Source organism: Ipomoea triloba, chromosome 4 (assembly GCF_003576645.1).
Source record: "Ipomoea triloba cultivar NCNSP0323 chromosome 4, ASM357664v1".
NCBI classification, from domain to species: Eukaryota; Viridiplantae; Streptophyta; class Magnoliopsida; order Solanales; family Convolvulaceae; genus Ipomoea; species Ipomoea triloba.
Window position 1 is genome coordinate 15,291,493 of NC_044919.1, and position 18,819 is coordinate 15,310,311.

Consider the following 18,819-nt stretch of genomic DNA (forward strand, 5'->3'; position numbering starts at 1 on the left):
ATATATATTTAAATTTATTTATTTATATAAGTAAGAGAAGTAAGAGATATATATATATATATAATATATAATATAATATATGACATACACCCACGCACATGAATTAATTTTTTTGTTTTTATAGGTCGCCGCCTAGGTACCGCTTAGGCGCTAGGCACTAGTCTACCGCCCGACTAGCGCCTAGCGCCTACTGCAACCATAGATGTAATACTTTTACTTCACTCTTCTCCTAATGTCCATGAGAAATTCAGTATTACCACTTTCCTTTTACAATTACAATGAATGAAAGACCGAGTGCTATGATCACGAAGTTAGCATTAATCAACAGGTTTTCACAAGTAGCTCATGTTACTCTTCCTCTATTTACCCTCGGTAGAGATGCAACACTTCAACATAAAGGACAAAAGAAAACAATTCCATCTAAGAGAATTTGTGAAAATGATCTAAATGAATCTCATTTAAGCTAGAGTCTCTTGAACTAGATGAATGACAAATATTAGTAGAAGTCTTGCTACTAATACTCATTCTATGTGCCCAAACTCATGCTACTCTCAATCATTTTTGCTTGCTGAAAACCTTTACTACTAAAAAATCTTGATTTACTGATGCAAGCCATATGCCACAAAAAGTTATTTTGCTTGTAAGAGTCTTGCTGATCGTAAAAACTCATGTTGTCACAAAGTCTTACTTTATGAACCTCTATTGTTGAGTAAAGCGTTGTTGTATGATGATGTTAGCAAATACATTAGCCTAGAACTCTTGTGTTGTGAAGTTGTTCTGTATTATGTAGACTCTTGTTGTTGCCAACTTTTGCTACTTGTGACTTCAATGTGACGTCAACGTCTAAGACTTGTTGTGTTAAATCATCCTTGTTTTTAACACTTGGGTGATTTTGTCCAAGCAAAATCTGATTATTAACATACAAAATTATAACATTTTTGGGGGGTCTAATATCTAGTCCATTGGTCTTTGACTCATCAAGATCTAATTACATTTTTTCTAATATTTTTTTATTTTTGATGATGCCAAAACCTATACTCAGTCTGTGAGTCATTGGCTGAAATTTCAACTTATGAAATTTACAAAACTTAAAATTTTATTTTTATTGATATTTCAACCCTTCATGAGTTTAACATCAAACTTTTTCCATATTATTGTGTTTTCCTCAACCCTACTTTGACTTTACCAACTTTTTATTTTCTATATTATTGTGTTTTCCTCTCGTTAGTTTCACGAGCATTTTTCCTCTCGTTACTTTCACGAGCTTTTCATTTTCATTAGCATAAATCGTTTAGTTTGGTTTCGACAAGTGTTGATCTTATCCTGGGCGAGCAAAAAAGAATGATGACGAAGACCCAGATCTTTGATGAAGCTTTAAACTCACTGAAGGAACATAGCTTCATAGTTATGAAATAGTCTGCGATTCAAATTTTCTATAGTATAGTTAGAAAAGTTGTTTCTATGTCTGACTGTAAGGAATGGTTTACCATTTCATTGATCATTGATGAAAATGTTTTATGTTATGAATTAATGGAATAGCTACGTTTTACCTTCAAAAAAAAAAAACATCAAACTTTTTCCTAAGTTTGATTTCATTAGATTTTTAATTAAATATTACCATAATTATATTTAGTAATTTATCATATCTAAAATTCTTGCTTAAATAATATTAGTCATTTAATCATACCATAATTATTACTCAAATTATTTACTATACTTTTACGAGGCGTTTGGTTGGAGGAAATGAATTAGATAAGAAAGGAATTGTAATTCCATGGGAAAAGAATAATGTGGAATAATATTGGATTTTAAATTCCAGTGTTTGATTTGCAAGAATAAAATTACTGGAAATTTCAATTCCAATTTTGGTATACATGAGAATTGAAAAGGAATAAGTAGTATAAAGTCCATCATGCCCATTATTTTTATTGTTGTTGTTGTTGTTGTTGTTGACAATGCAAATTTTCATTGACTATTGCATAGAAATAAAGAATTCATTCGCTATTATAAACAAAGTTAACAATCACACAACTCACGTCATTCACTATTGCATAGATCAAATTTAGGTAAATACGCTATATACACATATCAAATTTAAATACTTGAGAGTTTTGAGAAAACATACTCGATTAAGGTTGGACTAGAATGATTATTGGTCAGGAACGTCGTTCTCTGTTGATAGTAGTCGAAGAATTATACATGCTATAATCTAGAAGGCATGTCATGTATCAATTTCAGGTTAACAAAGGGGAGAGGTAATTTTGCCTCAGTATTATCTTTTTTTTTCTTCCTAAAATACACGAAATTAAAATCTCAGGAGAACATGAGATTCTAATTCCATTAAAATGAGGGAATTGCAATTCCGTTCAACCAAATGAAGAAATTTAGTTACTTTCGAAATTATGTGAGAATTAAGTGGAAATAGAATTGTAATTCCCTCCAGCCAAACATCCCGTTAATATAATATAAATTCTACAACTATAAATTTAAAAAAGAAATTATACGCTATTATTTTTAAAAAATATTTTAACATTGAGTATTAATATTAGTATATATTTTTGTGAATTAAAAAATACTACTCCCTATGTCCTATTATATCTGTCCTACTTACTATTTATTGGTCAAACCAATTCTTACTTTTTGTTTATTTTCTTTAGTATTTTTATTTATTTATTTTTAATTTCATTTTTTTGTGTTTAATAGTACTTTTAGTAGTTTCTAAATATATAAATTTTATATACTAATGCTAAATTTAATATTATCAAAATTGAATTAAAAATAGGGTCACACTTGTGTGAGACCGTCTCACGGATCTTAGATTTGTGAGACGGGTCGGGTCTTTTGTTATATGGATCAATCACATGCCACCTACAATCTCACGCTGCTCCCTACTTCACTTTATGTTTCTGCCACATGCGATTTCTTCTTCAGAATCTATCAACCTTGGCCTTCATTCTTCGATCTCATCCTCTGGTCCCACTTCCTGCGATTGCATCTTCTGCCACCACTTCCTTCGACCTCATTGATCTTCTGAGCTCGTCCTCCTCCATCTCCTCCGACCTCATCGATCTTCTGCCTCCGACCTCATCCTCCGGTTCCATCTCTTTTGAATTTCTCATCCTCCCATACCCTCCGCCTCCTCGTACCATGTTCCCGTAACAATGATGAAAGTGATGAAGCAAATCCTTTCCACCAACATTATTTTCATCATCTTCAATTCCTTGTTAGTAATGATGACTAAAATAGGACATTGAGATTACATTAAAACTCATCTAGCGTATCCTCACAATACAAATGTAAATTTTTAATACATTCATATTTAATCATTTTTATTACATTTTACATTTAGACTATACAGTATTGTGTTTAATATTTAAAGTATTAAATATATCTACCTTAAATAGTGTACTAGATTAGTTCTATAAAGTATTACATTTAGACTATAAAGTATTCTATTTAAGGCTTAAATTATTAAATATATCTACCTTCAACTGTGTACTAGATCATATTAGTGCTATAAGTATTACATTTCAGCTATAAAGTATTGTGTTTAAGGTTTAAAGTAATAAATATATCTACCTTAAACCGTGTACTAGATTAGTGCTATGAAGTATTACATTTAGTTTATAAAGTATTATTTTTAAGGCTTAAAGTATTAAATATATATTCACCTTAAACTGTATACTATATTTGAGCTATGAAGTATTACATTTAGGCTATAAAGTATTGTGTTTAAGGTTTAAAGTATTGATTATATCTACCTTAAATTGTGTATTAGATTTATGATATAAAGTATTACATTTAGACTATAAAGTATTCTATTTAAGGGTTAAATTATTAAATATATCTACCTTCAACTGTGTACTAGATCATATTAGTGCTATAAGTATTACATTTCAGCTATAAAGTATTGTGTTTAAGGTTTAAAGTAATAAATATATCTACCTTAAATAGTGTACTAGATTAGTTCTATAAAGTATTACATTTAGACTATAAAGTATTGTGTTTAAGGTTTAAAGTATTGATTATATCTACCTTAAATTGTGTATTAGATTTATGATATAAAGTATTACATTTAGACTATAAAGTATTGTGTTTAAGGCATAAAGTATTAATTATGTCTACCTTAAACTATATACTAGATTATAGCTATGAAGTATTAAATTTAGGCTATAAACTATTGTGTTTAAGGTTTAAAGTATTGATTATATCTACCTTAAATTGTGTATTAGATTTATGATATAAAGTATTACATTTAGGAAATTGTGTATTAGATTTATGATATAAAGTATTACATTTAGGTTATAAAGTATTGTGTTTAAGGCTTAAAGTATTAAATATGTCTACCTTAAACTGTATACTAGATTATAGAGTATTAAATATGTCTACCTTAAACTGTATACTAGATTATAGCTATGAAGTAATGTCTACCTTAAACTGTATACTAGATTATAGCTATGAAGTACTACATTTAGGCTATAAAGTATTGATTATATCTATATTAAACTGTGTATTAGATTTCTGTTATGATGTTTTATTTACATTTAGGCTATAAAGTACTTCATGTGTTTAAGACTTAAAGTATTAAATATATCAACTGTGTATTAGATTTGTGATATGAAGTATTACATTTAGACTAAAAAGTATTATGTTTAAGGCTTAAAGTATTAAACATATCTACCTTAAACTGTGTACTAGATTAGTGCTAAGAAGTATTACATTTGGGCTATAAAGTATTGTGTTTAAGGCTTAAAGTATTAAATATATCTACCTTAAACTGTGTACTAGATTAGTGCTAAGAAGTATTACATTTGGGCTATAAAGTATTGTGTTTAAGGCTTAAAGTATTAAATATATCTACCATAAACTGTGTACTAGATAAGTGCTATGAAGTATTACATTTAGACTATAAAGTATTGTTTTTAAGGCTTAAAGTATTAAATATATTCATCTTTTAAACTGTATACTGGATTTGAACTATAAAGTATTACATTTAGGCTATAAAGTAATGTGTTTAAGGTTTAAAGTATTGATTATATCTAGCTTAAATTGTGTATTAGATTTATGATATGAAAGTATTACATTTAGGCTATAAAGTACTGTGTTTAAGGATTAAAGTATTAAATATATCTACTTTGAATTGTATACTAGATTAGAGCTATAAAGTATTACATTTATGCTATAAAGTAGGGTATTTAAGACTTAAAGTATTAATTATACCATTAGAGCATAACTTGTTGAAAAACCACGTCCTTGTTTGATTCTTCTTCATGATACACAAATAATCATAGGATTTTTATATGACAAGCTATGGCTGGTGCAAACCTATCTACAACAAGCTTAAGAACCAAAGGGAAAAAAGGTTTTGCATTTTGGAATCATAAATATTGCAATGAGTGAAGAAGATGAAATCGAGTACAAACTGGTGAAATTCATTTGGCGGCAACTAGTAACTAACACAGTGAGGGTGAGGTAAAGTGCGCAAAAGGAGTAGAGGCAACTTTTCAACATCTTCATCGGACCTTGCAACTAGTAGCAGAGGGTGAGGGGGATACTATAATTTCTTTTTATAATTTCTAACTAAACTTCATTTAGGATTGAGCCAGGGGAGGCTGGGGAACAAGCAAAATCACATTCATCTCAAGGCACTAATTATGAATCCTAAAATTTGCATTTCGAATGCACTACTGTACATGGATATAATCACATTGAAAGTTCTCACAATGATCAACCTCATGGAGCTCTAATAAAATTCAAACACACAAAGAAATGGAGACCAATTATCTCTCAAATCTACAACAACCCTCTACAATTAACCTCCAATGAAGAAATGCAGGAAAAAAAACTCGCAAAAACAACCGGCGCCATTGCATTTGAGAAATTACCGCGCAGAATTTGATAAAAACTCTTGTTGTTGTTGTTGTTTACCGGAGTTGAAGGATGCGGCAAAAATGGAGGCGGAGTAGATGTGAGGAGGCGGAGAGCTTGAGCGGAAGAGATGGGAGGAAATGGAGAGGGCGAGCGGCGGAGATACGAGGAGGCAGAAAGCAGCGCATATATGATGATATGGGAAATCAATCTTGTGGCAAAAACAAAGAGGGAGAATCGATGAGGTAGAAAAAGCGGAGGGTGAGAAGCACATGGTGACCCGAATAATAAGCGACTCGACCCGTCTCACACAAGTTTTTGCTTTAAAAATAAGTTCAGTCAAACTTTATAAACCGAACCGGACAGTATTATGAATAAGTGTCATATTAGAGTTAAAGTTAAAACCGAATATTGGTGTGATAGCGTTGGAACCAATTGGGTTCCCCCACCTAACCATTTCTATGATTCTATCTTAATTCCATCCGATCTCTCGTCCCCACCTCTATCATCATCTTAAGGTAAGGTAAGGTAAGGTAAGACTTCACATTTGACGAGGAGCACTTATCCTCTTCTACTGCTACATTTCATACGGAGTGGATCATAAAATTTCGTTTTACCGCTCCGGCGATTTTCAATGGCTTCAATCGCGATGTCAAGCTCTTCTTCCGGTATCGTTGGGGCACTCAAATTCGATCTGAAATCGGAGCCATCGGTGAAATTTTCCCCTGTCGTGCTGCCTTCAATCAGGGCCAGGCGACCGCGGTTTGTGACGTTGATCAAGTCGAGTATTGATAATGGCTCTGGAAGCTCCGGACCTGTGAAAAAGTTGGGCATGACTGATGCCGAATGTGAGGCTGCCGTCGTCGCTGGAAACGTGCCTGAAGCTCCGCCTGTGCCGCCCAAGCCTGCCGCCCCGGCTGGTACCCCCGTAGTTTCTTCTCTTGTAAGTGTGCTCAGCTGAGTGAACTAGAGAGCTGTGGTAATTTTAGGTTCAGCTAAGCGATTAAGTGTCCTTTTGTTATGAATTCTGGACGTAGGTGTAGAGAAATGAACCGAATTGAAGAGAAAAGGGTGTCTTATTACTGGGAAGTAAATATTATTTATCAAAATTTTGATGAGACTAATTATTACTTCCCAATGGCCCTGGAGGATCGGAGTGTCATCTAGCTGCTAGCTTGGACTTATTTTGCTGAATTCCAAACAAACTAAGATAGAATCTGCCTATTAGCCGTTATAGGAGACTTGCTAAACAGGCTGCTTAGATAAGCAACCCATATGAAAAGAAATGCTCATCAAGTTCAATATGTTTCTTCTTGGAAAAAACTGGATGAGAATTAAGTGTAAGAAGTTGCTATTTTTATCACAGTTGATGACATCGGTAGTTGATTTGGCCTCTTATTCCTTGATAGTGATTGAACACAAAGTGTTACTAAGGCAGCAGCTGCAACAGTTATATTTTCTGCTTCTGAAAACAAACTAATAAATGTGGTTTTATTTCCTTGTTCATCACAATCAATTTTCCTTTCCATGAATTGAAGAAATGGTATGAAAAGAATTAGGAAATCCCAAAGGGTCATGTTTGTGAATTGTGATGAAATGAACATACTAAAAACAGGAAAGAAGACAGAAGCTTTGCTTACCATACAAAGCTTATATTCCTAATTTTATTGGGACCAATTAATTGGTATTGTACTTGTATAACTGTGGATTCACATATTTTCTTTGTTAATTTGGTTTTGTGAGAAATAAGTTTGAAGTTGGAACTGAAAAGTTAGAATATGCAGTTTCAAGTTTTTTGTCAATTCATGTGGTTGAATTTTGCTTGCATCAGCCACTAAATAGGCGTCCACGTCGCAACCGTAGGTCACCAGCCATGAGGTCTGCATTCCAAGAAACAACTTTGAGCCCTGCAAATTTTGTTTATCCACTTTTCATTCATGAGGGTGAGTATTCACATGTTTAGAATCTGCAGGTCTTTTGTGTCTACACAGTTATGATGTGTTTTTGAATTTCATATTTACATGATTTGCAGGTGAAGAAGACACACCTATTGGGGCAATGCCTGGATGTTATAGGCTCGGGTGGAGGCATGGACTTATTGAAGAGGTAAATTTGCTTTTGCTAATTCTTGTTCTACTAAGATGAACATGATATTGAACCCCTCAATCCAACCTGCCCCCAACACACACACAGATTTTTAAAAAGTAGAAAAGCAACCAAATAATGGTTTCTACCAATTTTGTCTTAATGGTTAAACTACCAAATAATGGTTTCTACCAATCAGTAAAAAAATATACAGTGATAAATTGTATATGCTTGTGCATTTCATGATTTATTGGATCAAATTTTATCCCGAAACAGGTTTCAAAGGCTAGGGATGTTGGTGTTAACAGTGTTGTGCTATTCCCAAAAGTTCCAGATGCTTTAAAGGTGCTCTCTTATGCATTAATTGTTAACTTCTAAAATTAAGAGTTCGCAATTTGACACAACATAATTGGCTTTCTATCCTTTTAGTCTCCTACAGGTGATGAAGCCTACAATGATAATGGATTAGTCCCTCGAACTATACGACTGCTAAAAGACAAGTACCCTGATCTTGTATGTTAAATTGTTAATGAACTTACTGCATTTGTTTGAAATAAATTATTTATTGATATATTGGGTGTTTGTGGAGAAGTGACATTTTATAATATTTCATTTGGCCTTCAACAGATTATCTACACTGATGTTGCTCTAGATCCATATTCCTCTGATGGGCATGATGGTATTGTTAGGGAGGATGGTAAGATGTACTTCGTATTCATGGAAGTCTAGGATACAAGTAACCTGATTTTTTTTTTTTTTTTTTTGAGAGAGAAAACAATGATGTTAAAAAGAAATTACGTATAGAAGGTTAGAAATCCCTTGAAAAATATCAAATATAAAAAATATGAAGGTTAGAAATCCCTTGAAAAAATCAAATTGCTAAAGTTTAAAAATATAATATAGAAGACAAAAATATTTGTCTGGATAACAGTTTCCTAGACCATTAGTGATGTGCAAGACATTGTTGGAAATCCCATTATTGTTCTAGGAGAAAAGGGGCTGCGGAAACCATTTCCAAGATTAAATTTTTATATCATTGGCTTACCATTCTCTTCTTTGCCTTAATCATTTTTATATTGAAGTTTCTTTTTGGGGTGTTAAATTTTTGTTTGATTCTTGCCTTCTTGGTGTCATGGTGAATTGTTGATCTAGTACGTACATCATCTTTCTTGATATAATTCCTCTTAGTTTTCAAGTCATTGTTTGGTGAGGAAACAGTACTGTAGAAAAATATGGCAGATTTTGTTGTATATTTCTGTGTTCTAAAAGAAGAGACGACATACAAATATATATAGGCCCATTGACCTTTCATTAGGCACCCATTCGTAGGCAGACACAATCCTTTGTGTTAAAAATATATTCAATCCTTGGGCATCTTAAAGATTTAGTAAATATATAAGCTATTTGATTGTTTGAGCTTACAAAAGTAGTAATATCTCCAGATGTAACTTTGTCTCGACTAAAATGACAATCAATTTCAATCTGTTTTGTTCTTTCACGAAAAAACTAGATTTGATGCAATAAGCAGAGCTGCTTGATTACCATAAATGAGCTTCATGGGATCCATTGTACAAATCTTCAATTCAATGGACATTTCATTAGTTTCGTAATTGAAAGGCTAAAATCCTTCGCGTGCTGACCTTTTACATGGTTTTTTCTTCTACATGCTAAGGGCCTACGCCTATAATATTGTGCCACTTAATTTTAATGGCTTTTGGCATAAGAAAGGAGTGAAAAACCATAGGGTTACATTATTTGATACTAAATGGCTCTGAATATGTAGATTTGATGGAAACTTCTCTTGTTTCCCCACCCTAGAGTCTAGAGCTATAGCAGCTCAATGATTTACCCTGCCTAGCCTGTCCTCCCTTACTAGGAGAATTTTTTGTTGTATTGGAAGCAAAGAGGGAAAATAAGCTACATATTTTTCAGTGACAGCATAGCTAAAGAAACTTTTGATCTAAAATCTAGCACCAAGTTCGTGTAAGCTGTTCAAACTTTTATGATTAAACATTTTGGTTTCAATGTAACTATTGAAAATGGCACCAAGATTCTAATTTAGACTCTTTTTGTTTCCATATGAATTTTTATGGTTTAGATAATTCATGCAGGCACTAAAATTTGATTTAACCTTGAAAGCCCCTTGGCAATTCCCTCTGTGATGTGTTTAGTTTTTATTCTTCATGAAGAATTGCTAGTTTGGTATGAATCATTATAATGCTCGTAGAAGGCCCCAAAAAAGGCTTTGAAAAGGATGTTGCCTTTGCAATATGGCCACACTCATTATGCTTCTTCTAAGACGTGGTGGGAAATTCTACTTGTCTTCTAAGTGGCGCATGAAAAAAGCACAAAAATATTTAAAAGATTGCGAACTTTAGGCAATGCTGCCATGCAAAATCCTTAACTTTAGCTAATGAGTTGCCAGTTGTTTTTGGATATTGTGTTTTTTCTTTTTCTCTGGCTCAGATGAATTAATTATTTTGACAACTTCAATGTTCTGCAGGAGTTATAATGAATGATGAAACTGTGCACCAGTTGTGTAAGCAGGCAGTCAGCCAAGTAATTTCAGATTTATATGTCTAGTTCACTGTCTATAGACATCTCATGTTGTTACCCCATTATAAAAATGTTATTTCCCAGACAATATTTCCTTCTTCATTGCATGTTGCAGATACTGTTATAATTCTTGAGTATCTGTATTTTTCTCAACAAGCATGCTAGGTTAAGCCATTGCATGTAACCTTGTGCTTTCTCTCCCCTTTACATTAGGCCAGAGCAGGAGCGGATGTTGTCAGTCCCAGTGACATGATGGATGGCCGTGTTGGAGCAATTCGAGCTGCTCTTGATGCTGAAGGATTTCATAATGTGTCTATAATGTCCTACACTGCAAAGTAATTGCTCAATGAAACTATTCTATCATTGCAAAGACATTGTGATATCTATGACAAGCGTACTTGTATGGAATAAGCAGAATGCTTAGGGGTCAGAAAAGTAGAAAACAGTGCCTGTGAACAGTAAATGAAGTAGAACTGCTTAGAAAATGTTGAAAAAGCAGGAAAGATAATAGAAGCACTAGGAATTAACCATATTGGTATCACAGCTAGGGTTGAATTGCATGTTACAACTGAACTCTGGAGAATGAAGGAGCTAGTTTGTGTCTGAGTTTCCATTGAAGCTCAATCATGTCTGAGAACTGATGCCTAAGGATAGGGAGAGTTGGAATGGTATTTATAACCTTTTCAGTAAATAAAAGTTAGCAAAACTAGAATTACTAAAACCTCAATTTGACTTACACTGTAGTAGAATGGAGTGTTTCCAGAACTTTTTGTGGAGTATAGTTTTTCAGATACTAAAATGAACCTAAAATAATTAGGTCTGGGCACATTAAAATCAGGCCCAGCATGCATATTTCCTTTTAATTTACTTCTTCAAGACTTCTAGTAGTCTTGTGTATTGCATAATTTTGCCAATCTTATTGAGTTGAACAATACTGCAGGTACGCAAGCTCCTTTTATGGCCCTTTCCGAGAAGCATTAGACTCAAATCCACGTTTTGGAGATAAGAAAACGTACATAGCTAACTTAAATGGATTATTTTTCTTTTAACTAATATATTATATTGAATATTTAGGGTTCTGGCTTATTTTGAATCAATTTTGGCTTCTATACATTAGCTATCAGATGAACCCAGCAAATTATAGGGAAGCACTGGTTGAGATGCATGAAGATGAGTCCGAAGGAGCTGATATTCTCCTGGTAGTCTTGCTAATGCTTTTATTGTCTTCCACGAGTTCACAATGGATTATGTGCCTATTTATTTATAATTTCTTATTTGACTACACTACCCTAATAAAGTTAGTTTCTTTTAAAAACAGGTGAAACCCGGTTTGCCTTACTTGGATATTATAAGGCTTCTACGAGATAAATCTCCTTTACCCATAGCTGCATATCAGGTATCATAAACTTTCAATATCACTTGCTTGCCCTATGATTATATTTTTAACTAGGTCTGCAAAGCTGGATACATGATCCTACAGTTTCAATCCCAAAAATAGTAAACTTCAGTAAGTAATCAACTCAAATTGTATGCTATCAGAGCAAACGAACAGAGGGAAGACATAGTTTAAGAGCTCTTTCAGTAGCATAAACTAAATGATGAAGGAGCAGTTTGTCCCTAGAGAGAGCAAGAATACCAAATTTAGGGTAATGTATCTATGTCATTGTCACTTTAGGATGCTCTAGGCACAATTGTTTTGTGAAACTTAGTGGTGCCTTTCCTCTAGTGATGGTGGTGTTGAAGTTGTTGACAATGTATTCTGTCCCAATTTTGCTAAGTTTAATGCAAGGTGTTGGGTGTTATGTACTTGGGCGAATGCATGCCTCACAGGGCGATTAGGGTTATTGGAGGTTGTCTGTGGGTTGCCTATGTTGAGAGATGAATTAAAGGAACGAAGGTGGAAAGGCAAAATATGACTTTAATTGGGGAACAAGATACTGGGAATGTTTTGAGAGTTTTCTACATCTGATTTTATCTTAGCTTCTTGCTTGTCCTTATTATTAGAATGAAAATACCCTTTAAATAGGAGGGTTACAAAGACTAAATAAAACATAAAAACGAAAGGAGAATCATTAAGGCTCCTTACCACAATTATTTGATATCTATAAAGGAAATAAATGAATTCAAATAGCAAAGTATTTTAGAATCAATTAATCAATCTCCTGATTTTCTGAATCATAACATGGGGAGAGCATACACAGGCACAATCATTTTATGCAACTAAGCAACACCTTTCCTCTAGTTTCGGTTGTGTTGAAGTTGTGGAGCATATATTCTGTTTCAATTTTGTAAAGTTTGATTTCTTTATCCTCTTTAGAGGTTCCTTAGTTTCAATTTTGGTTGTCACCCATGACTGACATGAAAGGAGGTGGACTAAATGTTTAGTGTTGTGGTATGCCAGCAGTTGTAGGAAATGGATCAGAATGTCTATTATTCTATATTTCTATTCTCCCACACAGGTATAATTCTAATTAAGTGGGTGGCAGTGCTTCTGTCAATATTTTTGCCGGTCTACTGATAAAATAAATAGCCTCCGTAATAATATTTCCAATCATAAAGCCAACTGAAATTGTCATAACCTTCGAATTTGTGTTTGATCACTTCCCACTTTCCTTAAGTTTTTGTAGGATGACTGATAAACTGATAACTACATATTCAAGCAGTCTTCTCTGTCCCCTCTATTCTTATAATAGGCAACTGCAGTTGCAGTTTCTCCATTTCTTGGAATCTTAGCCTTCAAGCATGTACTGAAATATTTACTACGGAGTATTAAATTTCTCCGTAGAGTCCATCACTCCATCTTACATAGTTGTGACCAGACTTTAAGTTGGTTTTCAACCTCTTTCCTGAGTTCTTTACCTAGAACAACTTGTGTTGGGTTATCTCTAGTTATATTATGGCATGCATGTGTGTATCATTTTGGGCCTTGTTTGTTTGTATGCTCACCTAATTTCTAATACCAATTTAAATGATTTAATTGACTTGTTCTTTTTTACTTTGTTACATTCGATCTGAAGCAATGATTTTGAAAGTGGTTTAGGTTTTATAGAGAATCAGGGTGTGGAAGTTGAAGCTTTAACTGTAGGAATTGGGTTTTAGGTAGGTGGTTATAAGAGAGAATTTGTAGAAATGCTTAGACTATTATAACAAAGGAAGAGCATGAAAAGTAAGGGTGTTTGGTTCGCACATGGGAATCGGAATCGAAATGGGAATCAAATACTTGATAATGGTAATGAGTTTTGGTGAAAGTATTTTGCATGTTTGGTAGTAGGGTGGAATTGGAATGATTACCAATATTGATGTTTGATTGTGTATGACCCTATAATGGCAATAAAGGTTTTAAAAATACAAAAAACAAAAAACTAGGCAATTGAATATAATGACATCCAAAGCATTAATATGAACAAAAAAAATTCAAAACAAAAATCTAAAAGTACTAATCCAAATTTAAAAATTAGATTACCAATAAGATGGAATGATACCTCTTTTTAATTAGGGAATGAAATTTTTAATTGAAGGAGTAATCAAATCCCATAGTCGTGTTTTAAAAAGTTGTGAACCAAACACTAACTATGATTTTGATTCTCATTCCTAGTGTGTAAACTCACCCTAAAATAAATAGAATCCTCTTCAATGGTTTGATGTCAAAACTATGAAATTTAAAGTCACATTAAATACCTCTGCATATTTTGCTTACCTCTCAGGTTTCCGGTGAGTACTCCATGATCAAGGCAGGCGGGGCTCTCAAAATGATAGATGAAGAAAGGGTCATGTTGGAGTCTTTAATGTGCCTTCGACGAGCGGGTGCTGATATCATTTTGACATATTTTGCGTTGCAAGCTGCTAGATGCTTGTGTGGAGAGAAGAGATGAGGCTGAACGTGTAACGGTAATGCATGTACGAGTCTGATGGGTTTGTATGGAAATTAGCTCAGAAGTGTTTATGGTAGAGGGAAGAGAGGAGATTGAAAATATCAAGCGGATTTTATTAGGGAGTATATAATGTTGTGAGCTCATTAATTAATAGACTATTTTTTTTTTTTTTATGACAAGAGAAGCCATTAGAGTGTGCACTAGGTAAATCATATTCCTATATAATAAATTGACTAATTTGTTACTATATTTTTAAATGTGTTTTTACAACAAGTATATTTGTGGATGTGTTTTGCAATACTAAATTTACTATGCAATGTTGTTTTTTAGGGCAATTTATATCGTGAATCAGGGCCTACATAACATTCTGGATCTTGGTTTGAAATGACGTCGTTTTGATATCTAAATTTTGGCAAATTATGCTGTCGACCCAGGTCTACCTTGCAAGGTGGACTTGGGTCCAAAACTACGTTGTTTTTGTCTTTTTTTTTTTTTTTAAATTAGTAAACATATTGTTGAATATATAGTTGTCCAAAAATGTGTGAATGTAGAGGTTTCAAAGTGTGAATGTAGAGTATAGAAATCGTGAATGTAGATTTATGATTGTGTGAATGTGGAGGTTTCAAATTGTGAATATGGAGTATAGAAATCGTGAATGTAGTGTTATGCATGTGTGAATCTGTAATAGAGTTAAGAAGTTCTAGTAACTTGTAGCCCTGTAATGTGTGAATGTGGAGTTCTCAAGTTGTGAATGTGGAGTATAGAAATCGTGAATGTAGTGTTATGCATGTGTGAATCTGTAATAGAGTTAAGAAGTTCTAGTAACTTGTAGCCCTGTAATGTGTGAATGTGGAGTTCTCAAGTTGTGAATGTGGAGTATAGGACCTGTGAATATAGAGTTTTGAATGTGTGAATGTGGAGGTTTCAAATTGTGAATATGGAGTATAGAAATCGTGAATGTAGAGTTATGCATGTGTGAATCTGTAATAGAGTTAAGAAGTTCTAGTAACTTGTAGCCCTGTAATGTGTGAATGTGGAGTTCTCAAGTTGTGAATGTGGAGTATAGGACCTGTGAATATAGAGTTTTGAATGTGTGAATGTGGAGTTTACAAATTGTGAATGTAGAGTATAGTGTATGTGAATGTAGAGTATAGTTACTAAACATATAATCCTGTAATGTGTGAATGTGGAGTTTACAAATTGTGAATGTAGAATATAGTGTATGTGAATGTAGAATATAGTGTATGTGAATGTAGACACAGGTCCACGGCATCAACCCCTAAATTTTAACTGCAATATTTTTTTTTGTTCCCCATGTCTCTACACAATTACTAATCATTCTAGGTATAAAATTTACTCTTAAAGTATAAAATTTCATAATCATACTCTTAAAGTACAAAATTTCATAATACGATATAAAAATTCATAACATAAGACATATACACATGATATATATATATATATATATATATATATATATATATATATATATATATATATATATATATATTAATTTTCAAATCTAATTTAAGTAGAAAATTTATGCTTTATAGGGACATAAATTAATAAGATAAGACATAATATGGTATGTGTTACATAACTATTAATATATTCCAGGTACAGAGTTCATACTATTAATAAATAGAATTTCATAATACAAGATACAAAAATTCACAATACAAAATACATATACATGTTATATATTTACTTATTTTTCAAATTTGATTTAGATAGAGAATTTTATGTCCTATAAGCACAAAATTTAAAGAACATAAAAATACAGCAGAAGCAGAGACGTCATAGAGGGGTCTGTAACATTTTTCCCTTAAGGAAAAATAATTGGTGCAAGATAATGGTAGGCTTTCAATAGCCATTATGTGATGACATGTAACAGTTGTAACAGTTACTGTTACAAAGCCTATAATGATGGCCCTATATGCTATATAAGCAGGGATCCCCCACTGCTCAGGTAATAACTTTTTAGACCATCTATATTGAACCTGAGTCAAGTGGGAGACATACTACACAGACACTTTGCAGGAATCCTACCCAACCATCACATTCAACAGTATCAACAAAGCAAATCCAAAAACAACTATGACTGTAGGTTAGTCTAATTTGGTTATAAGCTTACAGGGTTAGCTTTTTTAACCATGTTCTTTTCACTTCTCTCTTGGTGCTTGCTTAGCAACTACTGGAAACTTGGTCACTTCAAAGTGAAACTTGGTTACTTCCGTCTTCAAGGTAACTTGGAGATGAGAAGGGAGAGTTTATTGCTGCAAAATGTATCCCATGTGGAGGTGTCTATCTCACAAAGGAAGCTGAAGCAATGGGAGTACGGGAAGCACTAAGTGGATTTAAGATTTGCAGTTCAACCAGGTTCAAGTGGAGCTGGATAATCAAGTCATTCAAGAACTGCAGGTAGGGATGTCAATTTAGCCCTAAACCAATGGGTTGGCCCAATAAACCCTAAAATTTATAGGGCTAAAACCCAAAAAAATCAGCCCAATAAAAAATGCAAGGTAATTAGGCTGACCCTATAGGGTTATGAGCTAAGTTGGGCTAACCCACTACATTGACGAGCTGGATCGTGAGTTGGAGCAAGGTTAATTCGATCCAACTAAAAGCTTGCAAATTTATAGGGCTAAAACCCAAATAAAAGCTTGCAAATTTATAGGGCTAATCCAACTCCCATTGCTACAATTCTCTGGACCGTGAGTTGGAGCAACGTACTTTAGAATTGTAGCAACAGAGAATTATTCCAAACTAAAAGCTTGCAAAAAAAGGCCAGCAACTAAAGTAATTTCTTTTATTTTCATTTTAGTACTTTTAAAAGTTTATTTGGAATATAAATATTTTATTTTTGGTATAGAAAAAAATTTCATTTTGAACTTATTCATTATGTTCAATTATATGGAGTGTGTATATATTTACAATTATACATATTTAATATGGAGTATATAATTATATATATAGTATGTGTGTGTACCGTGTACGGTACATATATATGTGTGGAGTATATAATTATATATATAGTATGTGTGTGTACTGTGTACTGTAGATACTATATATATATATATATATATATATATATATATATATATATATATATANTATATATATATATATATATATATATATATATATATATATATATATAGTATCTACAGTAGTACAGTACACACATATTATATATATATAATTATGTATTAAATATGTATACTTATAAATATATACACACACAGATTACGTGTGTGTGTGTGTGTGTGTGTGTGTGTGTGTGTGTGTGTGTGTGTGTGTGTGTGTGTGAGAGAGAGAGAGAGAGAGAGAGAGAGAGAGAGAGAGAGAGAGAGAGAGAGTGTGTGTGTGTGTGTATTAAACATAATTTTATCAACATTATCCCATTTTGACATGGTAGGTAAGTTTTAAAAAAAAAAAAAAAAAAAAAAACTCATCCCGCTCCACCAATTGTGGTCCATTTGGATACCCACTCTTATTTTTCAATTTTTGTTTAGTGATTCAACCCGCTGGATTAGCCCAGCAGCCCGCAATTTAAGTTTAGGGCCAACCCAATTCAAAAAGAAAAAAATGAAAAACCATTTAGCCCAAGCCGATAAGCCCAACAACCCTGCAGGGCTGGTTCAAAATCCAGCGAGTTGGCCCAATTGACATCCCTAACTGCAGGCTCCTTTAAGTAGATTTTCCTTTGAGAATTATCATCAATAATATTAAAGAAACTGTTAGGAATTTTCATTTTATCATTTTATCGTGGTTAAGTTTGTGAAATGATCAATGAATAGCATTGTTCATAATCTTGCTAGAGTAGCTTGTTCTATGCCTGATTGTATCTCCTGATTATTTGTTACCCCTCCAGTCATTTTGGACTGTTTGAGACGGAGTATATTGCCTCTTTCTGGTTTTTTTTTTAATAAAAAATTAATATTTTCATCCATGTGATGCACGAAATGGATTTGTTATAATAATTGCTTAATTAATAGCTAATGTGTAGATATACACATGCGATGCTGGAACTTTAAAGATTTTATATACATTGTTTAGGATTTTTATAAATTGGAAAAATATGCTCGTTCTCTAGTAACTCAGTTATAGGAATCAATTGCTATTCTAATTCATATGTATGGAAGATATATTTTTGTGTAGATATATAGCAATTTTTCCTTATTTTTCCTCTTCTTTTTAGATTTCCCTAGCATAAAGCCTAGTTTAATTTACACAGATTGCTTTAATTTCAAGCTAAGTTTTGATTGCGGATTGGAGTGGAATTGAAGAGAAAAAGCTCTTAAGTAGCTTTTGTCCCACATTGATTTGGGAAGTAGATTTGCACAACTACTTATACAAGAATCTTTTTAAGGCTTATTGAATTGTATAGCATAGAGGCTCTTTCTCGTGCACGGGGGGGGGGGGGGGGGGGGGGGGG

The 18,819-nt window shown here is 33.1% G+C and overlaps 1 protein-coding gene across 1 annotated transcript; it reads left to right on the forward strand.

The window, feature by feature from the left end:
* The first annotated feature begins 6,401 nt into the window (after positions 1 to 6,401).
* On the forward strand, positions 6,402 to 14,657 carry LOC116016301 (delta-aminolevulinic acid dehydratase, chloroplastic). Its single transcript, XM_031256505.1, has 12 exons — positions 6,402 to 6,811; positions 7,700 to 7,811; positions 7,901 to 7,974; positions 8,230 to 8,298; positions 8,383 to 8,466; positions 8,581 to 8,650; positions 10,457 to 10,512; positions 10,723 to 10,844; positions 11,450 to 11,521; positions 11,627 to 11,708; positions 11,828 to 11,905; positions 14,214 to 14,657. The coding sequence occupies exons 1-12, from the start codon at positions 6,503 to 6,505 to the stop codon at positions 14,379 to 14,381; spliced, it is 1,296 nt and encodes a 431-aa protein (XP_031112365.1). The 5' UTR covers positions 6,402 to 6,502; the 3' UTR covers positions 14,382 to 14,657.
* The last annotated feature ends 4,162 nt before the right edge of the window (positions 14,658 to 18,819 follow it).